Source organism: Oenanthe melanoleuca, chromosome 8, assembly GCF_029582105.1.
Source record: "Oenanthe melanoleuca isolate GR-GAL-2019-014 chromosome 8, OMel1.0, whole genome shotgun sequence".
Classification (NCBI taxonomy): Eukaryota; Metazoa; Chordata; class Aves; order Passeriformes; family Muscicapidae; genus Oenanthe; species Oenanthe melanoleuca.
Genome location: NC_079342.1, coordinates 13,755,555 through 13,782,026, shown reverse-complemented (window position 1 = coordinate 13,782,026; position 26,472 = coordinate 13,755,555). Strand labels below are relative to the sequence as shown.

At 35.7% G+C, this 26,472-nt stretch overlaps 1 protein-coding gene across 4 annotated transcripts in view; it reads right to left on the bottom strand.

Annotated features, from left to right (window-relative positions):
- TTLL7 (tubulin tyrosine ligase like 7) overlaps positions 1–26,472 on the bottom strand; it is a 63,676-nt gene that overhangs the window by 10,551 nt on the left and 26,653 nt on the right. For 3 of the 4 annotated variants that reach the window (XR_008841093.1, XM_056497844.1, XM_056497847.1), the window contains 12 exons: positions 24,728–24,886; positions 23,094–23,310; positions 20,469–20,633; positions 19,492–19,650; positions 14,791–14,885; positions 14,000–14,147; positions 13,843–13,916; positions 10,812–10,947; positions 9,914–10,000; positions 5,640–5,839; positions 4,689–4,956; positions 1,633–1,767 (listed from right to left, as the gene is read on the bottom strand). Coding sequence is in view for 3 of the 4 variants with exons in the window: in XM_056497844.1 (XP_056353819.1) it covers positions 1,633–1,767; positions 4,689–4,956; positions 5,640–5,839; positions 9,914–10,000; positions 10,812–10,947; positions 13,843–13,916; positions 14,000–14,147; positions 14,791–14,885; positions 19,492–19,650; positions 20,469–20,633; positions 23,094–23,310; positions 24,728–24,886 (1,843 nt within the window). In the remaining variant the exon portion in view is untranslated. Of the gene's footprint in view, positions 1–1,632; positions 1,768–4,688; positions 4,961–5,639; positions 5,840–9,913; positions 10,001–10,811; positions 10,948–13,842; positions 13,917–13,999; positions 14,148–14,790; positions 14,886–19,491; positions 19,651–20,468; positions 20,634–23,093; positions 23,311–24,727; positions 24,887–26,472 lie in introns of all 4 variants that reach the window. The other variant, XM_056497845.1, reaches the window with a different exon arrangement.

Here is a 26,472-nt window from a genome sequence, read left to right as displayed (position 1 = left end):
CGGTCATTGTAAAACACAAGATAAAAAATACACATGAAAACAACTGAAAGCTGTTCTTTCATTTTACAAGCACTCCTAACCCTTAAAAATGGGAGCATCTTAAAGAGTGCCGTGAGAAGTTTTTGCTAAAAAAAAATAACAAAATATTTGCAATTTTATGTGGGGCAACATTTTTGAAGATCTGTGTGATGCTTCAGTTTAATACTACTTTCTTTTCTACCTGATTCTCACAGTCATATACTACAAAGCAGAAAGTTGTCTTGACTGACTCCGCTCAGATTTTTTGAGAGTAGTTAAGTTCAATAATGTATAACTGCTTATCTATTTAAATAGTGAGGGATTTTGCTGCATATGGGACATTAGACATACCTGGAAATCATCCTTTCTGTTAATAACCATATATAAACTACAACACTCTGCTTTCACAAAATAAACGATACCAAAATAGCTCAAGATGCGAACATACATTTTTATTCCCATTTTGTTATTTCATCTTTCTACTCTACTCCAGACCTTCAGCGAGGTCTGTCTCACCCGCACTCATTTTCCCACCAGGAACTGGCTGTGGCCAGCCGAGCTGTGGGAGCTGTGCCAGGGAGGGTCGGGGCTCGCCGGCGGGCGCAGGGTGAGGAGCGCTCGCAGCCCCGCACAGAGCTCACACTCACAGCATCGGGGACCACGTTTAACTGAAGCTCTGCCTCTGGAAACACCAGCCTGCTGGCTGTGAATACTGCCTTCCACCATCACCAAGTCAACCATCATTACAGAACAATTCCTACCCACTCCAATGTAGCTGCAGAGATTACTAGAAACATAATCAACATTCTGGAAGCTCTCAGAGCTCAGGACATTTCTGGCCAGATAATAAATCAGATGAATTTTAACACATCAGGGACTGTGCTCACTACATCAGAGCACAGGTGTTAATTTGAATCCTTTCATTTTTCTTCTAAACTGAGAAGAGAACATCTATCTTTATTTTCTCTTTTCCATCCTGTTAGCTTCTTTGCATTAAATATTTACAAGGTTTTAGACAGCATGCAATTTCTGTTTATACATATAAATATTAAGTATTGGGGTTTAATTGACCTTTAGTTTGGCATTTTTTCACACGTCTTGATACTAAACTACAAGGCTCAGGACAACATTAGATGTGAGAAAGGCTAATTTAATAGACTACAAGAGCCAAAAAGCACATGACTGGTGCCCTTTATGACCCTCAAACCTCCATTCTGCCTGCAGCACACCATTCTGAGTTCTCTAGTACGCCTGCTTGAGAGCAAGTTAAACAGTTCAGGATCTGTTTTAATATCAGATGAAATATGAATTGTGACATTCTTCATGGCTTACTTAGTTTGAACTTTCTCTACAGTGAAAAACTGAATTTTCCTAACCCTCCTGATTATTTCTCATATATTTTATAAGGACAGAGGAATGTTTTCAGTGCTGCTCTTTTAAGGTCAGAAAGCATGCAAAGTTCCAAGCTTCCAAATTCTTTTGAGTTATCCTGAGTTCTGGAAGTTTTAGGGCCACAGGAACTAATGAATCATAGATTGAGCTTTTTACTTTCCTTCATTTCAGTAGCCTAAACAGTGTCTAGCCTGTTTTTCTTTCTTATTTATAGATACTTACATCTTCTATAATTAATTCAGATTCTTCATTTGTTTTTCCTGGGAACTTGACTCTCAAGTCATTCATAAGGAGAAGAGTCTCTTTTGTCAAAGCAACTTCTTGCTCTTTTGTTTTCTGTTGCAGCAAAGACTCACTCTAAAAGCCAGCATGAAGCAGAGGAAGACATTTCAAGCATGCCATTAAATCACATTACAAAGATGTTTGCTTGACAAAAAAAAATTCTAGAGTGACATAAAATATATTATTAAAGTGCACAGATGTATTATCTAATACAGAACTAATATATATCACATACATTAATGCATCACCATTACTTAGCGTTGTCAAGAAATCCAAGAAAAACAGCTTAAATATAAGTTTGTTTGAAATAAAATAAACAAACATATATTCCATATTTATGATGCCCACAATTTAATGTATAAATTTGAAACTGAGATAACAGACTTTGAATTTAAATTCAACATAATGAAAAATATTATTAGTCATAAACAGCAGTTTTTCAGTTCCTCACTTCAACAATTTTTATTGCCATAAACTGGCAATGTATCACAGGGCCAAGATTTCAGGAAGAATTAAAAAGGACACTTTTCTCCTACTTTAGTCAATAATGGGTCTGACAGTGTCCTCAGTTGTTCAGAGTTTTGTTCAAAGTATTGGTGCTTTTCACACCAACACTGATCTGAACCCCTGCAGTGTCTGCAGAAGACCATCTTGGGAGGATTTGGGGTGTTCTTTAAAACAAAACACACTAGTTAGCAGTGTTTCTGATCCTCTTTCTTTACTTTCACATACTTTTGCATTTTCACATTTGCAAGACCAAGTCAGCTTAATTTTAATGTTTTTCAAGACTGAAATTCAAAATTTTTAGGCACTTCTAATCTTTGTATCCTGCCACAACTACAATACTAAAGGATATTTTTATTTAAGTGAGTGATAAATATTTTCAAGTACAAAAAATACTTTGGTATTTGATCCATGTTAATGTAGCTGAAATAATAAGATAGCAAATATTTCCAAATCCACTTTTGTTTACAACTCCTATAAGAATATGTCTGCAATTCCCAACTGTAAATGATTTATTTTAAATTTTGTTTCCCTACGTTTAAAACATTCAGATCTCAGCAGACTCCAAAAATGGCAGTGTACTGCTCTTTTCTTGCCCAAAGGATAGATAAACTAACACTTTATCATGCACAATTATTTCTTCTTAGTAAGTCACAGTTTATCAATTTTAATGTTATTCTAGCAGTAATATATATTATATTATTCTTAGTTGCAAAAATAATTATGAACAGAGTTCCATTCAGAATACAGTGCTGAATTATAAGTGGTTCTTATCCATTCTGTAAGTAATTTTATTCACATCATTTTTAGGAAGCATGACCTAAGCTCTATCACCCAAAGTAATTGTTCTGCACATCAAGATCATTTCTGTGGTGGAGCGTTCTCAATGAAAAAGAGAGTATGATTTCTTACTAATGTTAATTTAAGTGAGTAGCCCATTTTTAACATCAGATGGTAAGAGACTGCTTTTAATCTTTCAGTAATTTGTATTTGATATAAAGTTAATGTGAATAGAAAAATCCATATTAGCCCTGTCTCATTAAACTCTCAGAGTACATCATGATGATAAAAGGGTACTTTTTAAACTTGAGATAGCTTATGCGATAAAAAATACCTTTAACACATTGTTGTGAAGACACAATCTTAATGTCTTTCCAATTCTATTTGCTGACTTTAAAGATGGAAAACCATGTTAAGGAGTATTTTACAAGATGTCAGCACACAATTTTAAAAGGATTCTTTTTCATCATTTAGACGAAGCCTCACAGCCAAAACAGACAATGAGCGTTCTACCAGATAAAAATGAAGATTAGAGATAGTAAATACTATGAGGCAAGTTAATTAGCATTACAAAAGGATTTCTCACTATCAAAGCTCACCACAATACAGAGAGGCAGCAAATATGGGTTAAAAGTGCCAATTTGTTTTGCCCCATCTCCGCACAAATTATTTGGGTGATGAAATATGTAGGTGAGGCAGCAAAGCACGAATGGAAACGCTCTGGCACCAGCAGGGAGTGCAATGCTGAATGAGGCTGGGGATTGAGCCCTGCAAACACTGCCTAGGGAAAAGTGAATATGGGCTCCAACACACCAACACAAAAGAAGAAATGCTTGGAGCATGAAGGAGATACCAAATAGGATGACAATCTGCTAACAAAATGAAAAAATATACATGGTCCAGAGGTATACTCTGAAAGTACAACTAATCATACAAATTCTAAACAATTAAAAGTGTTTAATCTGATCTATTAATTATTTGGGCCAGTTGCTTGACTGTCTCAAGTAGAGGGTTCAAATTAAAGATATTATATCTTCTTTTTTAAAAAAGAGAATGGCTTCTGAGTCAGTTACTGCAGTGGCAAATCCTGCAGACCACAAGCACTGTATAAATTTTCAGTAGTTCACTTTGGAAGTAGAGCTCTGCTGCAGTGGTATCACATATGCAAAAGAGGCCCAGTAGATTGAAGATTAATCTCACCTTCTTCTACAATGGACAACCATACAAAGACTTACTAATGTTTTATTCTGGCACAATATATTTACCCTTGGACTATACAAAGGGTTTGAAATCTGGATGTATTTTTGTTATTATAAAGATTTTGCAGATAGGTACAACCTTACCTCAGAACCAGCAGCCCCCAAACAAATCACAGAAAAATTTTAAGAGTGGTAATGATCCTTTCTATCTTCAAAAGCCTATTTAGGAGTGAAGGTCTCCCATTCACAAAGTGAAGGTTTCCCATTCTCTTAAAATTTCAATTTCCACAAAATATAACATCTGTATTGCTGCACCATGAACACTGAGACATCCCAGCTGGCACTCATCTCATATCACATACAGGTCTGGAGATCTTACATGCTTGAGTATCTCTCAAAATAATCTTGACTGTACTACCTCAAGTTTTCTGATGTTGCAAAAATTACTAATAAATTTATTGAGTTTTAGAGAAAAATGGAACATATTTGAATGCACTTGCTGTGTTAACTCACCCCTGAAGAGTTCAAGGTGGCTGTCTGAGAGAATCTGGCTGAAGATGGGCTACGACTTAGAGAGTGAGACCTGTTCACTGGGGATGTTCTCTGCATTTGGAGAGATGCTTTGGCTGACAAGGGGCGCTGCTCAGCTCCCTGGGACTGCATAGTGAGAATGGAGATGGAACGAGGGCAGCTCACAGAACGCCTCATTGGGCCTGCAGATGATGTGGGGGACGAATATGATGGAGACTTTACGTTTTTAGTTGAAGGTTTGCAGTTCATTCTACCTGCAGACAGATCAAATGAATGATGTTGTTATTTTCTAAACACCCATTTCTCAGCTTTTGTAACTAAAAACACATATGATCAATGTGTGCACAGATGTTGTACTACAATGTGTGTTGACTAACAACTATATATGTAGAAGTCAGTCGTGTCAGATCCCCTAACAATACAGAATTTACATACTTATAGGAACATTTATTTCTTCCTTATATTCAGCTTTAATCAGGCAGACTCCAATCCCCTAGAACACACATGAGATTTATGAGGGAGGGCATGTGTTCTTTAGGTCAAAATGTATGTGACTTCTGTGTGTGGTTTCTTGACTATAAGATATAGAAACAGGAGACAAATTTTGCTCAATGGATCCCATATTTGTAGATTCAGTATTTCCAATTTGCTACAGCATAGTTACACCATTTTTTAATTTAGTTTGCAGCTAAATAAATGCTATGAAAAATAAAATTTTAGAAGCACCATTATACATATGCAACTACATTATAAAATTCTTTGAGACAATACACCTCTAAAACAAAAGATAACATGGTAAATCTATTAATTTAGAAAATTTTAAAATTTAAAGAAAATGAAACAAGCAAACCAGTTGACACAATCTAAAAGACTGAAGAATTTAATATAATTTATTGTCAATGCCAGACTTCCTTGGAAAAGTAATCATTTAACTTGCCTGATCGTTCCAAAGATTTGTATTTATTTTCTTCAAGATCATATGAAACTTTTTTCTCTTTTTTCTCATTGTGATCTTCCTTTTCAGTTTCTTCTCCCGATTCTGACAAACTGCTATCACTGTCACAGCTACTGTCACTGCTGTGGTTCTTAGGTTTCCTTAAGGATTGTGCACTTTCTGGCATTGAACACAAGGGCTAAAAAATAAAAAAAAAGAAACACCCAAAAAATTTAATTGAATCCCAGAGAAACAGCTGGCTATCACACTAGGTCCCTGGTTCAGGCAGGTTCAGGCAGGATTTGCACAGCTATAAACCCTCCCAAATTAGACTGGAAGTTTGTCCTAAATTTTAGGAAAATTGCTTAAATATTTAATTAAATTCATTTCACTGTAGTTCTAATCTCTGTCACATGAAGAGGAGCATAATATAGTAAGAGTGGGAGGGAATTATTTTAAGTATGAATTGCACTAACAAACATACTGAATTATGGTTTGAAATCATAAATCAATTGATACAGAATACCATTTACAATCAGTTCAGGTTTCTTTTATTTGCAATAACTGAAGCTACAGCTTAACAATGATCAACATGAAGTAGAAAAATACATCAGGGAACTTTGGCTGTTTTACTTTCCAAAAGAAAGTGATTAAACCACATCCTGCAGAGAGCAGAAACTAAAGAATATACAGCAAGCTGTGCTGGGGGTTCTTGGTGCCTCATATGCACACGGGATTCAGTGTCATTAGCTAATTAATCCTGTTATTACCAAGGATACTGCAAGACAAAAACCGAAAAGTTGGAGACACAGAAACTGATCCAAGAACAGAAACTACAATTGAAAATTTTTTGTCTTCCATCTTCCATCTGTCAGACACAAAAAATGCAGTATCTTCTATCAGATCTGTTATCCTAAGTAGGCTTATGTGGTCACCTTTTTTTCCTACACACTTTCTTTTCAGTAACTCTCAGCTATAAGAAGCTATGCTGATGGCCTCATCTACCAAATGGATTGCAGTTAAAGCTCAGATTGAAAAAAAAAAAAAATCATAATTTCTGGACATATTTTGAATCAAGTGAAAAAGAACTCTCAGGAAGAATTTAAATTTTCCTAATGTCTTAGCATAATGCAATGCACCTGGATTTATTATGAGGCTAACAGGAAAAAATTCAAAACCTCCTGTTGCTGCAAGATACACTCTATAACTAAACAGATGCTACTTAAACTCCTATTCCAGACAAGGAAGGGAAGGGAATTCTGCCACTAACTAATAGTCTGCTTATGCCATCCCAAGCTGTTAGACCAAATAAGAAGTTAGAAAAGAATACTGCATTGAGGAGAGCCCTGACAATTGTTGTTGCACAAAGAATAGGTTGATATGTATCTGTCTGCCAAAGGGATAAAAGTAAGGTGCCTCAGCACATACCACTTTATTAAAAATAGCTCTTCTTATCGTGAAATGCTGTGTATGATGGAGACATATTGATCAGACATTCCTGAGGAGTTACACAAGGTATAACAAACATTTTCAGTCACAGCTCACAGGGGCTTTAAGACAGATCTTATCCCACTTATCACATGCATGTTCCTCACACATTCTACAGTAAACAATATCAATTAACAAAGAAGAATAAAAAGAAAGACCAAAGAAAGTATGAAAAGCAATGATAAAAAACAGCTGAATCTGAGTATAAACTGATCTCTTAAAAAGATATCTGATTGCCTAGCACATCCAATCACCTTGATTTTACTCTTACACTAACCCAATTTTTCTGTGATTAAACTCATCTGATCTTATACCAAAATAATTAAAATTAATTTCCAATTTCCTCTACAATATCTGTTATTTTAAATCCTTAGTCCATTGTCCTGCACACATGGGTAACCCTGACAGTGTGTAGGCATCAGGAGCCCTCTAGAGGCTATAAATAAACTGGACATTTCCAGAATGCACTTCTCTACGCAAAACACAGTGAAATTTTGAGTGCAGGAAAAAATGCCTTCATTCTCTGAAAATATTGATTTCTTTTTTCTGCACTGTGTTCATAATCATGTTCAAATAAAATAAGGCTGAAATTCATAGCAAATATGGAATAATTTACACACAAAGCTTGCTTTTATTTATATCTACACAGCCCTCAACCTCTCCTATGTATGGATATATATGTGGAAATGTAGATGTTTCTATATGTTTCTATATATGGAGCAGCATGAGGAGGAACACAGCTCTCTCACCTAACTAGTCCAGGTGTTTTGTTAGTTTTCTGAGTCCTGACTGATGGGTTCTTGCCCAAGGAAGTGTGCAACCCAAGGCACTGCATCTAACCAATGAGGACCTTCTGTCAGCAGGGCAACCACTGAATTTAAGGGGGGACAGACTCCATGACCTTCTCAAAGAACCTTTCATGCTGGGTTACATGACGTGAAAAGTACCAGTACTCTGGTTGCTTTGTTTTGGTTTTTTTTTCTTTTAGATCCTGCATACATAACCAAATAGTTCTTTATTTGTAGGATTTATAGTTACAAGATGAGATTTACAGCTGGATTATTCTCTTACCTGACAGATTGACAAGCAATAGTACTTTCTACTGCCTGCCTCCCTCACCAAATTTCTCTATAGATATATATTTAGACATTACATATCTCACAGAACCCTCTTTACAAAGAGGTGCCCAATCAAATGAAGATGATTGGCCATATACACCTTAACCCCTACTGGAAAGAAGTGATGATCTTTTGGAAAAAGATAACAGGACCATCTGCATGGGCATCTGTGTTTCAAAGGGAGCACACAGGACATTATGTAACCAGGGAAATCTGTGCTTACATGGCTTCATTGTCAGCAAGGCTTAAATGATTGAGAAATGTATCAGATAAAAACCATTTGCCTGCTATAAAAGAAGACCATGGCATATAGTCCTAGTCATAAATTAATCAAAATTCATCTTAAAACTAATTAAGAGAGGTTTCTCAGTTGGGGCTTAGTATCCTATTAAATGTTCAGCCTCCAGCCTGGGGATGCTTTGTGAGCAAGGAGTGTAGAGGTAGAACAGAACAAGTCAGTGTGCATACAGGCAACCAGACAGATGCTTTCCAAGGGCTGCTGGGAAAAGGCAGGCTTCTGGAAAAAGGGAAAAATGTGACTGAGATGGTAAACTTGAGTAACTGACCCCATGCTAAAGAACTGAAAACAAAACTTCAAGGAAAATGATCTCTGTAACAACATGGACTGAGTGTACTGCTAGCATGGACTGGGTTTTTTTCTCTTGTTTAAATGAATCCACTGCTGTTAAAGCACGAGCTCACAAAATCCCCATATTTTAATGAGGTCCCTGCAAATCTATCTTAATACCAGATTGGGCATGTAGATCCTCTTTCCAGAATGCATGCCTGTAATAAGATGTAGCTCTTTGGATTCTTGCACATATTTAAAGTACTTCTTCAAGCTCAGAACAATTTTCAGCATTCATTTTGTGCAAATATATCCACAGATTTGTACACCATGTCATCAGAAACATAAAATGCTGTAAAAAAATTTACATGCATCCATAAACAAATCCATCAAAGCTCAGAACAGAGATGTAGGCTCTTCTAAGCAGACTTGACCTAAAATGTTTACAGGATATAAAAAACATACTTATTTCAGCCAAGCCCAAACTATTTATCTTTACTGGCTTAGAGATAAGTTTATTTAAGGCAAAGACTCACATGAACTATGCACACAAGCAGAAAACATTAAGCTAAAAATAATACACATTCTCATTAAAAGCAGATTTTGGATACAAAATGGTTTCCAAGATATACTGTAAAACCCTCTTAGCAAGCAAGCGAGCTACAGATATATCAAAATTATAATTAATTCTTTGACTTTCCATAGTGCCTTTCATTCTGTGATCTCAAAAATCCTAATTTTGGCACTAACAAATTAGAGATGAAGGCATTCTTATGAGAACCACTATTGATATAAAAATCTTTTCACACACTGAAATCAACCCCTCATACAACAGTTGTTGCCATGCATGGCAATTTCTCCAAATGGCTCAGGGAGGGAAAAAAGGATCACATATGCCCTTAAAAATTTACTGGGATTTAGTTAGACAAATGGTAGTGATACCTCTGTTCATACTTTAAAAAAAAAAAATTAAAAAGGTTAATGGCAGTCTGAGGAAAAAAATTTCCAGCAGGATCAGCTAACTAAATTCCCCACTTCAAATTCTCAGAAAACCTGTCTATAGAGTGAAATAAAAAATTGGTATCTAGAAGTCAAATACCTTAGGTCCTCGTTGCCTGGTGCATTTTCCCATTAGCTTTTCATCATCTATTTCACACTGCTCCAGAAGATCCAAAATGTCCTCCTCCTAGAAATGGGAATTTCATTACTATTAATTCAAAGCAGGACATATCCTGTCCTTCAAAAATTCAAGCAGAAAGTGGTAGAAATTTGAAACTACTCTGATTACTAATGCTGAAATAGGCCTATGAATTCTCCCACAGGAGGAAATAGAAATATTTCCTTTCATGTGTGCATCTCTCCTTGTAAGCAACATGAAAATGAAGTTTAAAATCAAGTCCTAACACATTTTATTTTTCTTAAATCTGAAGAAATGATTGAACAAAGATTCCTGTAAAACTGCTGGATGAGGCCAACTACAAAGATGCAAAATTATTTCTCAGATTCCAAACTACATCATATTAGCTTGTTATTACTATAGCTGCTTTCCTACTTCCTCTGACTAAATAAGTAGGCAAATCAGGTAAAATTTTTGGATGCTTTAAATCCTTAAACTAGTGGAGCTGATTTTAGGATATGTCTTGTTCCAGTCATTACAAGTGAATGAATAGGCAGGGAACATTACTAGAGGAAGAAGGAGGCAATCACCAGCTCAAAAGCAGTTTCTGCCAAGCTCTGGTTTGGCCAGGGGTAAGGCTGAGGATCAGGGATATGGTAAAGTAGCTTAAAGCCATCAAGCCTGTCTCCACCCTGGCTCCACTGCAGTTCATCCAGATTCAAGGATCTGGCCCACAAGCTGCACAAAGAATAATAATAGGATCATGGAACATTGTCAACTGCTATTTATTAGCCATCATACATGATTATAGTGAAACTAATCCACGAGGTCATGAATTCAAAGATAACACCTAAAGCCAGTACTCAGTGTACTTCAGTACCTTCATTCTTTTTAAGGGGTTATTCATTTCCCGCTGAAGTGAAGCTGCTCTTCCAGCAAGAAACGTCTGGAAAGCAGTGGCTAACAAACTCTCATACTTTTCAAGTAATGTCTTATCATCAGGAGGGTAAATTCGTCTGAAAAAGAAAAAGATAGAAGCTGAGGTATTCATCACACAAAAGTAATGTCAATAACACACAATCTCTTTTTTAACATGTACGCATCCCATCTATAATAATCATATATAATATCAAATCATAAAACATATACTCTGAACACTGTTTTCTAAACCTACTTTTAATTCACAGAACACATTCATGTTTAAACCAGCAACTAGCCAGTCAAAAGAAATGCCATATAAATCATTCCACAGGAATACCAACAGTCAGTTTTGCAGTGCTCAGAAATTTCAGTGGGTGTGAGTGATGCATACAGGTGTGAATAATTAATGAAATATTAACAAAATATTGTATGTCAAATTCAGAGTCACAAGATAATTTGTATTAGCAATAAAAGGACACAAAACAATTTGTATTAGCAACCAAAGGACAAAAAACAGTGAAAATTGAACAATCACTTTGATCGTATGGACAGGATATGAATTAAAGATCGAATATGTACTGCAGTTGAATGCTAAATCCTCCAAAAAATTAACAGGAAGAAATAGGTGCTATTAGAAAGAAGAAAAAAAAAGGTACATGGATACATATGGTGACTGATTTTCCATTAAAGCAGCTATGCCATTATTCACAAATCACAGGTAAGGAAATTATGACAATATCAGAAGCAGGACTTGGTGATTTATTCATGTTCAACAAGCCACAATGGGCTTTGAAGAAAACCACATCAATCCATCCGTCACGAATACCTGAAACATAGCCAGAAATATGGATAAGATGGAAGACTAATTTTTAGTCTATTGTAAGGAGTAACCTTACAATATTGCACTATGCAAAGCATGGACATCATTTGTACAGTGCATGGCATTATGTGACTTTTATGTATTTGTGAGACTTTTCTGAACTTTTAACAAATTCTTTTTTCTTCTCGTTCTTCCTTTTCAGATGTTTTCTCCTTGAAAAAGTATCTATCATGAGGATTTTGTTACAATGAAAAAAAGGATGATTTGATACCATTAGTCTCAGAGCAGTTGTAGAACAACTGTTTGCATTAAACATCTAAAGGAGATTTAAGTTCTAATTTAGTTTCAGTCAACACCTTTTAATGGTGTTGATTCTACTGCAGAAAAAGCGCTTTAAAGAAAGGGTAATATTCTTAATGTATTTAGAAACAGACTGCCAGCTAAAGATCATTTCAAAGCTATGTACATTCTTTCCAATTCCACGTGATTTCACAAGGGCTCGAAAGTGTGGCTCCTACTCAGCTGCCCCAAGACTCCTACTGGAGCCTGCTGTGCTTGCAGACAGACATAGACTAGGCCAATTCCTGAGCTGATACTCACAAATTAAAACCAAACCTCCTGAGTTTGAGGTTACTCTGGATTTTTATTCAGAGTGCAATATTAATCCATTCAGCAATACTAGCTTCCAAAATTTCCACGATTCTATGTCAATGCCTGACACAAGCTAGTCCTGCTTTACAGAGGAATATAACATAGATAAAATACTGCACAACATTCAGATAAAATTCCTCTTCCTCTCTAGCCAAAATTACTTTCCTTCTCATGTTCTGCTAATCCTTCAGCCTTTTCTCAAAGACATGATAATAATACACAAAGCTGTTCTGCCTTTTTAAAAGTGCAGATTCCTCATAAAGGGACACTTTTGTTTTTCCTGAGGGAAAAAAAATGTATTTTTACTGATTTACATTAACCCAAAAACTAAATAAAGAGAACATGTGTCTGATTTTGAGTCAAAAACTGAATAAGCAACTTAAAATGTGATCTGTTAATGAGCTAGATGTTTAAGTTAGCAAAAAGAAAAATGTGTTAAAGCATCATAGTGCCTCTCTTTCTTTTAGTAGCATGAAAATAACCACTTTATCAGTTCATTGTACATCTATATGGTTTTTTTACTTACTAGTTCAGCTCCACACATCAAGAAAATATGAAATTGAAAGTTACAAAGAAAGACTCTTTGTAAGCCAAATGTTACATCATCAAAAATGCGAATTTCACAGAAACATCTATCTGTTTAAATGAAAATTTTACTGGGAATTATGGAACATCTGTTCAAAAAAAGGCAGCAATGAAGAACAGTGATAAAGACATTCTGACTAGTTCACAATAAAATATGTGAACTCAGACCTCTCACACCCTGGATGAATGTTGTAAAGAGTGGGCAAATATTCCCATCATCTCTTTCTAGCCATACTCTTCTCCCTTTCACCAACTATTCCTAGGCCATGCTTTCACTTCCCAATGAAGCAAATATCAAGAAATAATAATAAAAACATCACACTTTTTTTTTTTTTTTTTTTTGTTTTCTGGTCAATGCCTGTTGTAACTGACAATGTAAAGCTCTCTTTTGAACATACTTTACCAAGGAATCTGAAGGTACTTACAGTTCAGCCTACCGAGATTCAGAATCAAAGTGCAAAAATACAAATAAAGTACTTCAAATGTCACTCTATTCAAAATTATAGAAGCACCCAGAATGTTTCTGAATTTTTGGCAAGCCTCAGAGATAAAATTCAAATATGATATTTTTACAGGGGAATGTTCATTCTGCACCCCCTGTCACCAAGATAAGAATGCTCATATGTGATTAGAGAAAGCATCCGCAACAACAATCATGATTCTTGGTACATTGAATGTGAACAACCATGTCTTTCAAGCAAGTGTCTTGCACAAGCAGAAGGGTGTTTGATGTCATATAAATTCCTAAGTGCATGGAAAAAATTGGAATCAAGAAAAGAACAGTCTGAAAAAAGACACCTGATGTACATGTATATATTTTCTATAAATGCCTACAGATTTTTGGCAGAAAATATCATCTACCACAAATATTTGTTTCCACTGTTCCTAAAGAATATACTGAATACTTCCTACTAATACAGTCAAAAACATTCACCTGTAGTTCCCCATGTGTTTATTTTCATGCTCCTCTTTGGAAATCTGTTTACGTACTTGTGCAAGTCTTTCCTTCTACAAATCAAGAAAGTAAGACAATTAAAACAAAAGAGAGTATATACCATGAGCAAGAAACAGCACTTTTTTTCCCTTCCTACCAGTTCTTGTTTTCTCCTTTCCAGTGTGTGGCGCTGCTTCTCCCAGTCTGAGGAACCTGGCAAGAGTTTTTTCACTGAACCTTGGCCATACAGTCTTTTTTGGGCCTCAGCCTTCTGTTGGGCTAAATTTCTTCTTTTATCACTTGTCCTGAAACACAGATATTAAGAAATGTCAATTCAATGCAGCCAAAACGAGATGCATTTCATATCAAGTACATAACCTGTATTTTCCAGTCAGTCATGTGTTTATCATAGAATATTAGAATTGAAACATTTATTAAGTTTTTTTCAGTATTAACTTTCATGGCTACAATATTTTCACACTTTAAGGGATACTGTATAGACTCTGTGCTGTAATTTAATGTACAAACATGGCTGTATCTATTTTCATGGGGTGTAGATTTTTCAATATATTTCAGCTACAAAGTTTTCCTCTAGAGGGGTGTGGCTTTTGACTGAATGCAACACTATTACTCAAGGAAATTTCCTTTATGGCCACATACCCATGACTGAACCTATAGACCAACTTCAAGAAGTGCTTGAAAAATTTTTACAAAGAAGTACAAAAATTACTATTACCATTCATATTTTGCAAGCATAGATGCACGAAGAAAAATTAAATTTAGGTTAATTTCTACAGAAACACTGACAGCAAGATAAACATTTACATTTTGAAAATAAGAAGGCAGAAAAAAATTTTTTCATTTTCTTTGAGTCCAATTCAATTTAAAAAAAAAAAAAAATCAAAGCAACAGAAATAGAGCTGGACTGAAGAAAAATGGACAAAGTACCGTATGTTGAGAAGCTTTAATGCATTTAGCAGAACACCTTTTTTTACATCATAGTCTATTTTCTGATCTGTTCCAAAGCTTGGTGCACGATTAATCTGAAAAAAAAATGAGACACAGAAGACTCAGGAATGTTCAGGTTCATTGGGAACACACCTATTGTAACAGGCTTTGTAGAAATGGCTCTTTCAAACACAGCAGAGATTAAGAGAATACATGTTGAGAAGTTCTTTTCCTTTCCATTTGTATATATATTTTTAAATAGAGTACTGAGTGTAACAGATACTAGGAGCTGGGAAATGTGCCCTTTCAGTCACCAGGTGATGCAGATATTTACAGTGAATACCATTCAAGTCCTGCCACTGTGAATCCAGACTAATCTACTCTTGGTTGCTGCCACCAGAAAATTTACCACATTTACCACACAAAGTGCTGTTAAAGACATTATAACAGATGATGTGCCATGCTATGGTGGTCCAGCACAGCAAGAGTCACACTCTTTCCTAGTTTCCAGTCTGAAAGAAACTCTAAATACTACTCTAAAAAGTAACAACTATACAAGGACAGAAAGAGGCTCTAATCATGCTCTTCTTAAGCATGTTTAAATAATTTTTCAGACACACTTGACAGCAACACATAGAGATCTAAGTTATTAAATCGGTACATAGTGCAAAAACATAAGGTAATTAACAGTGTCAGTAACAAAAAGCTTATAAACTGAGCATAAGAGATTAAAAATGGTACCATAAATATAGAGAAACAAGGAAAATGCAACTGGGAATCTCAAGTGAGACCAAATCATACACTTAGTCAGAAGCCTCAACCAGCCATCTTATAACCCTGACAAGTTTTGGACTCTCTGCAGAACCTGTTTTTGGGAAGTTTTGAGGAGGAATAATGATTTATGAACTCTTTCCAGGCTGGTAGAAAAATTTATATTTGAGTAATGGGTGCTAATGACAAGCAGGAATCTCACCTTGATAATGAATGAGCAGTGCTGGTTGCAGAAGGGACAGATAAAAAAGAGCTTGTGCCCCACACAAATCAGAAGCGGGATACAGTTTGCATGTCCAAAGCAGAGGGCAAAAGCAGTTTACTTTGTTTTAGCACTCTAAATATATTATATGAGCATTTTAGAGCCTCTACTGCTGTGGGACAGAACTGTTTTGGCTGCTGTGCCACCCAGTGTCCTGTTGCTGTGTTCTAGCTGCCCCATCACCTACACTCAAAACTGACAGGTACCTTTTGGCTTTGGGAACCAGATCCTTCACTGCTCTTGCAAACAGACTGGCAAAGTGAGCACAGAGATCTGATGTTGAAAGAAAAATCTTGAAATCAGAAATAGTAAAAAGATTTATGCATGTTCTTTTTTGGAAGACTTTAATCCAAAAATTTAATTGACCAACATCTTTAGACTGACCTGTTCATCTACTATCATATCACAAAGAAGACAGTAAACACAGTTGCTGACTAATCTCTAAGACTGTGGCATGGTAATCTTGATAAGTTACTAGTGATATGCCACAATAGGTATCCATAATTACTGGTTACCAAACCATTGTCTGTGCATCTGTCAGCCAGGAGATGATTATTTAGAATTCAGTGACCTGAGAACCAGGACATGCACAACTAGGTTGTGTTAATATAACTTCAGTAATTGTATCAGCAAGGCACATCTTGAAGATTGTTGTCAAAAACAGGGTCGTATGAGGGACCCCAGAAGTACAAACAAGTGATGATTGCATAGACCTTGAGAATCCAGACACTGACACCAGTGGTCAAATTGTGTTAACTGCAGGAATGCAACCTTGTAAACAAGATGATACTGGCTCTAGAGGTAACAAAGAAAGCACATAGCATGATTCCAGGAAATGTAAAAGACTTCTGTAAAACTTGGAGACAATGTGGAGTTGCTGGCCAGTAAATGAACAGTCAGTAAGCAGATCGTGTCAGCAAACAAAGAAAAATAACCCAAAGTGAAATAAAGAGCAAAGAAGAAGCAAAACTTTGCCATCAACAGTGTGTTCTTTCTGGTGAAGAACATAAGACACTGAAAACTTGGTATAGCCACCTAGTCATCTGGTGGCCTTTGGATGTCCAGGGGTACAGACAGGACAAGCATAACACAAGAGAAACAAGTAGATGCCAGAAAGTTTGTGTATGTGAACTTTAAGTACTTCATTAATTGGAATTAGCAATAACTAATGGTTTAAGATGTTCACATTAATTTCACCTGGATTGATAACAAAGTTTTGAACGGATTTTGCTAGCTCAATAACACTAAGTAATAAATTTCTGAATGTGTATGTAAGGTTTTTTTTGCTTTGCCTACATAAATCACAAGGAAAGTTAGGTACCCTGCACTTGAGGAAGTTACTAAAAGGCTATCTTTTTCTCCAATTATCACAACTTTATGATCCTAACTGAATATAATGAAAGTGAACAAGACTGGAGTCCATCCAAGAACTTAAACTGTACGATTTTTATTTTTTTACATAAAATAAACTAACTTGGAAATTTTGATCAAAAAGTAAAACCGGATTTCCAGGGAATTGAAGGGAGATCTAGGTCGTTGTTAATACTCAGAAAGGATGGAGGCTGCACAGATCCTTGCCAGAAACATTTGGTGCCACAAGATGGCAATCATGCATTTCCCAGAACCCGCACTACGGTAGAAGGTTCCGGAAGTTCAGTAGCATCAAGGAGCAGGGGAGCTACAATGCATCAAAGCAATACAAACAAAAGTCAACTCAGGAAAGCAGAGTCATTATAATATGTTGCACAATTTATTTCTTTTAATAGTTTGTTACGCTATCTTTATAGCAGAAAAGCTGCATGAGGCATGGAAACATGAAACTAATCATCCTAATCCTATTTTGGCAATTTTCCCATAACACTGGGAACATTCAGGGCTTGTGATTAGGACTTGTTACCACTGTTAGAAAGAATGATTCACTCCCCTAAGGGGGTTTTCGCAAGAGGGAAATGGTGGAAAGAGATAAGAGTGGAAATCTGTAGAAGAAGCAGAAGTGTTTTAGAAAAAAACAATTATCTATATATGTGCACATATATATACACGGACTGTATACACTATGTATAGTCTATGTATATACACTGCAGATCTGACCTTTACTACACTACATGCATACAGTGTGCATACATCTACACACTCTGTTGGAAGTGCTGCAAAAAAGCATGAACAAGCAAGGTTAAAAAACAGTAAATGAGTATGCAAAATGAATAAGTTTCAAAGTTTGAAATCTCTGTTAGTTTTCATAAATGTGTCACAAAACAAGTTGAAAGACATATGTATCAGCAAAAGCACAAAAGGAAATACTTTTGCTTTAAAAAAAATAGTAACTAGGTACACAATTCCAAGTCCTGAAGTATTCTCCAGCAAGTCAAAATACCAGAGGAGCACTTACTACTTTACTCCCTCATAAACAAAGAGTCTGGGATTGTATGACTCAATCCCCCCAAAATCTCCATACCTCATGAAAACATCAGAGCAGACAGAGAGGTGTCCTTCAGAATGGACTCCCTGTGCTGGCTGACTCACCACCTCTCACAGAATTGGTCTGTCAGCATTTGCTACAAGGCTGAATGAAATGTTTCACAGATCCTTCAGTCTGCTCTTAAATAACTACACACATTTACAAGCAAGCTACAGGCAACCTATAGATGATAATCTGGAAGTGCAGTGCTAAGTCAAAGGGACAGCAAGCTTCACTGGACAAAAACAGAGGATACTGATGTAGTACAGAATAAGTTCATGTCATGCGCTGCTTTTGGCGAGAACATCAAAGCCACCAAATATGTCATGCCTGCATGGCAACAGTGGAGGAATTTTATTTTCCTAATTAAAATTATAATGAACCCCTGAGAGAAATAAGCATGAAAAAACAACTGTTGACAGTATTAATGGCCTGCAAATGAGGTTATAATTCAGTAAATTAATTGTATACATTTTGTTCATCAGTAGCAAAATCATATTCATGACTTGCTGTCAATAGAGAGATTTTGAATACCATTTACTTTTTTCCCCAAGCTGCACAACCTCCCAACCGGTTAACAGAAAGAAATAAGACCATCTAAAAAAAGACAAGTGAATTTCCTCTATGTTATTAATAGAGCAATATAAAAGACACAACAGAAAAACCTCAAACATTTGAAAATGTGTTTAAACACCACTCAATTTAACTGTACCACTAACAAACATATATTTCTAGTCCCACCATACCAATTGTTTGCAGAATTTCCCGTATATCAAATTAATTTTCTCTTCTTATGGCAGTGCTTTTAAACAGCACAGGAGAGGAAAAGAACAGATATCCCCAAAAAGGAGAAGATTAAGAGTACACATTCACAAAAGTTACCAGAGCCATATTACATAGCCATACCTATTAAGGAAATCTATGTAGCTTGCTACAATCAATTCCCACTAAAACTTTTCCATTAAACTTTCAAAAATATCTTAAATGCAACATTGGTCTAAGAAAACAATTACCTTTTTTTCAGTATCAAAAATCACTTCAAGGTGATCACTGGACTTCTGTACAGATGCTGTAGAAAAGCACCATTTATGTACTCAACAACAGTGCATGGATTTTCTTTGCAAGTTTTCTTACTCAGACATGGATTCAGCTGAGGCTTAGTTAACTTTACCCCTAAAAATTTACTTTACATCTGTATAAAGAAGCTTACCTCTAGGAGCCATGGTTTTAGTTTTCTGTCCAGCAGAATATCAAATCCCAGGACTTCAAAGCAGACACTGTCACTTCCTGGTGCTTGCCCCGGCCTGCACATGCGATAAGCGTGAAGAACATGCGGCTCTGCAACTATCAGAGTCTTCACCACCAGCTCCTACAGGGATTTGTTTCAGAAAAATTCATCAGGAGAGAAAACACCAGCATATACTGAGCTACAGTATTTCATGCTTTAATATTTTAAATTTCATTTGCATATCTACTAGGAAAAAAAGAAATAGTCCATAATAAACAAACTATTCCTATGTAGTACCACGTATAAATTTATATAGTTTTAGAATAAATTGTTATACTTCCCATGGTACATGCAAACTTTGAGACTTGCAATAATTTAAATAATAAAAGCAAAGTAACAAAGTAGCCAATATTTATCCCTTAGTATAGTATAGCCAATAGTACAGCATAGCCTGCATCTATTTCATTTTGCAATATAATTTTTTTAAGTGTTCTCAGAATCATACAGTTTTAAGCTCTAAAAATCTTAAGCCTATTCCTCATCTAAAGACACCTGTAACACGACCACTTCAATGGTGCTTGATTAAGTCCATAGATATATGCAACACTGACTACAATTTTGTAAATATTCACACATAAAATTCACTTTATACTCTAGAATAGTCTCCAAGAATTTAAATTGCATGATTCCTTTGTACCATATTACTTATGTGAATAACTGTTTGAAAGGACTTTTGATCCTCAGAAAAATGCTAACATTAAATTTTTAATCAAACTATGAATTTAGTTTTTTAAAATACATAATAATAATTTATAGTATGTCCTTTGCGACATCCATTGCTGAGAATTTGGATTATTAAAGTTTCAAAAATAATTCTGAATTGCAGTAAAGCAGATGGTAGAAGCAAGTAATTATCTAAAAATACACAAAATAAAGAAAAGTGCTTTAGTCTATCTTACTGAAATATCACTCCAGAATTTGGAGACATCAAGGTTATTTGTTTCTAGAAACTCAGTAAACCATTTTATGGAGCGTTTGCTTCCTTTGTCTTCTGTTTCATCCCGTTCAAAGCGTTCATTATGTTTATTGACAGAGTAGTTAGTCAGATGCATATACAATTGACTCTTAAAAAAAAAGGAAGAAAAGACATTTTAAAAACTTTTTAAAAATTCTAAAATAATAAATTCAAAATCATGTAAAGAAAAATTGACATTAAACCAATAATGACATAATCAAAGAGCTCATATTTGCAAATAACACTATGTGCAGATTTAGTGCTTCTAAACATTAGTGATTCTGGGAAATTTCATGACTGAATGCTCTCTAGCCTTCTTACAACAAAACCTGGCCTTCTACTTAAGCCACATTCAGTGAACTGATTTCCCACTCCACATCTGGTTAGATAATATAATATATCTGCCATTTTTACAGGTCTGCACATAAACAACTACCTAAAACAGTAAAGAGCAATTACCATAACTTAGAGAAGGATTGCATTCCACATGAAGCAAACAATAAAGATGGTATTTTGAAGTGCTACTTTGAAAGTGCTAAAAATCACTCTGGCATCTGCTTTATAGACAATCCCACATTTCAGTTTTCACTGTAGCTTATTTATGAAGTGTTCTCATGATAGTGATACTTTAAAATATCTTTTACATATAAACTCATCTGTCATGCTGATATCTGCCAAAATTGCTCATTTTTAACTGGCTGGTAGCCATACATCAGAGGGAGGTAAATTTCAAAACATACGTTACATAAATGACTGAGTGCCACAGTTCCTTCATGGAGCAAAATGTCACCAGCAAGGGACTCACGTTATCAGTTGAATTCAAAGAAAGCATTCCCTTTCCAAGGCCAATTTATAAATCATGATCTGTACATTTACATTATCTTAGAGAAATTCATTCAGCTTTTCAGTTACACCATGGTGATGCCTGTCCTCATCACAGTGACAGTTCTCTGTCATGTTTGATTACATATATGACAGTAGATGATATTCTAAGGTGACCACAAGCCTTCTGGTCCAATTCATCTTTAATAGATAACACAAGCCTTCTGCTATCATTTATCTCACTACACTTCCTTATCTTTAAAAAACTTAAGGAAATGACTAAAACAAATCAATTTAATTGCAAGCTAGTTAACAGTATATTGTAGTAGTACTAGAAGCAATGAATTTTTCCTATGGCTTCATTACTCCTTTAAAAATCATTCTGAAATCTTGTTATTTTGAGTCATTTTTCCACGAAATTAAAATTATTTCAGACAAAAGTAATTATTTGTCAGACTACCAAAAAAAAAGCATTTGTGCATCTGAACTGATAGTCCAAAGTTATTTGGAACAATGTCACTGTGGAAAAATGTCATCCAAAGAATAATGTCATTAGTGACAAGCAGGTTGTTTCACACAATAGACAACCTCCAACATGAGCAGTTCTGAGAACACAGAAACAACTGCCTGCTCTGTTTATCCGCTCAGAGCATATTTCTGTGCTGCTAATGCCGAGATTAGAAGCAATACACAAATATTAAAAGCAAACTATTCCAAATATAGTACTGGAACCCTTCCAAATACAGCATTTGTACTGAGCTTCAAAGTGTACCTGTGTTTTTAAAAGGCACACCAAGAAATAGTCACAATTTTAAGTTTCACACAGGCAAAAAGGCTCTATGGTGTTTTCTGTTACATAATTCCATGGAAGCTGCTCCAAAAGGAATGGAATACAGAGGGAGGTATACAAACCTTATCTACTAATACCTTCCAATGCTGCAAATCAACTTCTTTCTTAGACATCTGCATTTTGGTCTGAGCCAAAAGAGAAGGGTTTGCATTCCCCAAGAGGGCAACACGATATACAGTGGAACAAGAAGAGGAAATTGTGCAAAATCTTTAGTATGACCCTTACCATTTCTTGGTTTTCTCTATGTTTATAGGCAGCACTACTGAATCACCCTAAAGCTGCCAAGTACATACTCCTGTCCCTGCTGAAGCAGTCACTGGCAAACTGCAGCAGCAGCAGGAGATTCCCTCATGTTCAAGGACTGCAGTGACCACTGGTCCCTTGCAGTGCTGGTTCTCTCCTTTCTGCCTTAGTTCCCAACACAATGGCTGAAACCTGGCAGGACCCACAGCAAAGGCTCCAAACTTCACAGATGCTAAGCAATGATCTAGCAGAAGATAAACTTTATTACCACCTGCCAGCCCTGCCTCAGTCTCAGATGAACATAAAAGCAATGTGCCTATTCTTGAAGTGATTTTATTTTCTTTATTTTTTGGGTTGATATATTTTGCTTTCCTCCTTTTTCCTCTTTTCCTTTTAGAATATATTTAAACTATTTAGCATACATACATGTCATATAAAATCTTTATATATAAGCAAGATGTGGCTATATTTATGATTTTGATAGAAAAACATGTGTTAAGTATCTTTGACATAAAATTTTTTTCTCTTCAATGACAATGCAGAAGTTTTTCCAGATGAACTCAAGTCCCAGTTTATTTAATTTTACCACCTGCAAACACTACACAGGTTAAAGTCTACACCATAAGCAATAAATTGGAATGAATTCCAACTTACCAAATTTGAGTCACTGGGGGGGTGATACTTTTCCGTGCCCATTCTCACCAGTCCATCATGATATAAAAATATTTTTAATGGATCACAGGAGGTTACAAGAATATACACACGTAAATCAAACTTGTAGCCTTCCATAAGAAATGGTTTGTCAAGATATTCCTGAACAATTAAGTGATCCTGAGCTTGTAACTTTTCTCCATTTCTTATTAAAGAGATCCTGGTAAAAACAAAAGTTATTTTAAAACTTGGACATTACTTTTTTAAATAGATTATCGTGGTCATCCAGCCAAATAGTGAGGCTAAAGTCTACCTAGAGAAAGAGACTAAGATATCTGATTTTTAGGGCAGAAAAAAAGTTCCATTACCTTACAAGGCTTTTGGTAGCCTGTCCTTTATTGAGATTCACTAGATGAAAAAAGGGCAACGAGCCATTTCAAAGTAACTTTCTGCTTGCTTTGATTCAACAATTTGTAATAATGGGTTTGCTCCACACTTAGAAATTGTTTGGCAGAACGACCAGTCTCCAGATTAGTCCCCATGCAGCTCTAAAAATAGACTTCCAGTCTTTGTCACAACTTCTGCCTGAAGTACAGGCTGCAAAGAACTTTCAGTGCTAACCTTAGGTGATGAAGTTTGCAAAGCAAAACTGTATGACTGAGGATGGCATAGATTAAGCTCAGAATTTCTGTATTTCCAGTGTCCTCACACCAGAATGAAAAAAGGTCTATATATGAACTATGAACTTCCATTCTCTAACTACATAGACTTTTAAATAGCTGGAAAAGCTACTATTTTCAGTATACAATTATAAACCTAAAATTCCAAGAACCTTAATGCTACCTTAATCTTATTCTCTGTTATCACACATTTCAGAGGTTTGGTGCTGAATACTCCTAATAGGGTAAAGTACTTTGCAGAAATTTCTCTCAACTATGCTGGTACCTTTCCCTTTAGCTTCTCTTTGCCCTTATCAAGAGGACTGAAAAATAAGGAAATTGAAAAGTTTGGGGGACTTACTTTTATAATAATTCTGACATATGCTGAAAAACTAAGAGCTTTACTATATTGTAGAACTCAAATTGATATTAAAAGCAATAAAAGCTAAAACCAAAATATTAAAAAAAAACAAAAAATGCAATTGCAGTATTTATCTCACTGGATTTTTAAAATGCAGCCCTGTCACAAACAAAACTACAACAGCCTCTTCAATGGTGTGCCCTGCTTCCAAGAGGGCAAATCCAGCCATATCCCCAACAGCATCTCCTCTGCCTCTCCTACACCTTGTGGCTGCTCTCAAACACCTTTCAGTTTCTCTGACTGGCTGGGGTGTTTGGGCTGGTTTAAAAGCTGTTAAAGATCCTGACTTCCCACATGACATCCCTGCAGCCTCCAGCTACCAAAATGCTGCAATTTAGGCCAAATACAATCTCACCCTATAAATCTAAGCACAGCAGAAAAATTCACAATAAAATAACTGTTCTTAACAATTATTTATTTAAGGCTTGTGAAGCCTTCACCCAATACACTGACTTTCCCACAATATTCTTACTAATACACAGCTTCTGTCAATGTTGTAAGTAGCCCTGGATTTCTCCTCTAACAGGTAAGAAGACTGAAGTTAACTCACAACTCACCCATGTCCCATTGCACCATTAGCTGGTTTGACTATGAAAGTTTTCTGTCTACGTTTCTTCTTCAATTCTTTTACATAGTTCTGAAATTGTGTGTATTCTGAAGGAAAGATCCATGTTCGAGGAATGAAACTGTACTCCTGAGGCTGACTCTTGATCATTCTGCAAGAAAAGGGTAATTGACTTAAAATCTTTTGACTACTTTGATGTTTCAATTCTCAATATTAAATGGCACTTATGACAATTTGACAAATTTTTTAGCAAAATTCTGTAATATTAAAGCAAGCTTTCACATTTCTTTAAGAATAGCTAGAGGTCTGTTACATATTCAAATGAGTGTGAATATGTTATATTCAAAATCAGACTACCTTGAGCATTTTTGCTTATATGCTTATTATGTTACTGGCTTCCATCTCATTTCTTGGCCTCCATCTCGCTCCTGTTACAATTTTTGGCCAGTTACTCAGATGATTTAATGCTATTCCTATTCTTAGAAATATTGAACTTATAATAAACCATGGATATTTTGGGGGGGGTGGGTGGGTGGTGGTGGTATTTGGGAAGTATTTTAATTTTCATATTGACAGGTGTCTGAGAAGGTATGAGGATCAACAGGCACAAAAAAGAGGAGTTGGGATATTTGGGGTTTCTTCTTGGGTGCAAAAAAGACTGAATTTAAAATTAAAATGGAAGCAGTTAAGGAAGAGTTTTTTGTTCTTTTTGAAAGAATTTTAAAAGTAAAGAATTGTAGTAAATAGACTTGGACACAGGCCAAGCAACTCGTTCATTTCCTATGTAGGACAAATGACACAAGCTTTGATTAGTGTTTGGTCCTAGCATATTGGGATTAAGACTCTAAGAGCACCTAATTTAATCAAAAGAAAGCAAAGACATTCTAAATAAGACCAAGCAGGGAGGGAATAAAGGTGAAGGCATGGAACAGAAGAACTAAAATAAAAACAGGGAATCAAACTGAATCTGGGGAAAGAATGCAGCAAAGTCCTGGCCTCCCTGCTTTAATAGCTGTGGCAGCTGAGGTAGTGAATGTATCTCATTCAATATCTCTGTTGTCTGTGAAGAAAAACGGAAGAGGAAGAATGGTAATGAATTCAGGTAGCGGAAGTTTCCATGACCCAGAGCTGTGTATGTGGCAGACAGGAAGATGCACCCACAGCACTCTGCTGGTATGGCTGAGGTACACAGGGGTTGCTTTAATGCTGGTTAGCAGCCAAGGTATAGCAGCAATGGGGACATGGTACTATGCACATGGTGTCATAGCTCCCAACAGCATAAATTTAGTCTTTTCTAAGTTATATACTGGTGCAGCAAGCTTGTTTCAGGTACTCATAGCACCTGAAGCTTCCTTCACACAAGAACCTCACACTAAATTATTTCAGGTAACTCACAACTACTCTGTAGCATAGAGTGCACACATCTAAAATACAAATATCCACAGACCAACAGAAAGGAATTGGAAGTTTAAAACGAAAATAACTGATACAGGAAGTTCCCCAACTTTGGTATTTTTTTTTCTTTAATGCTACTATGGTGAAGTTTAATACTTTTTACTTAAATACAGATTTAGGTATATTTCTCCTTTTTTATTGAGAACTAATAGCATCAGCATAACTAACATGTAAAAGAGGTAATATCATTTCCATTTTTCATTTCTACTATGAGGTTACATAATACTCTTGGGCAGATAGTTTTTCTTTAAGTGGCTAAAATAATAATGGAAAAAACAAAGC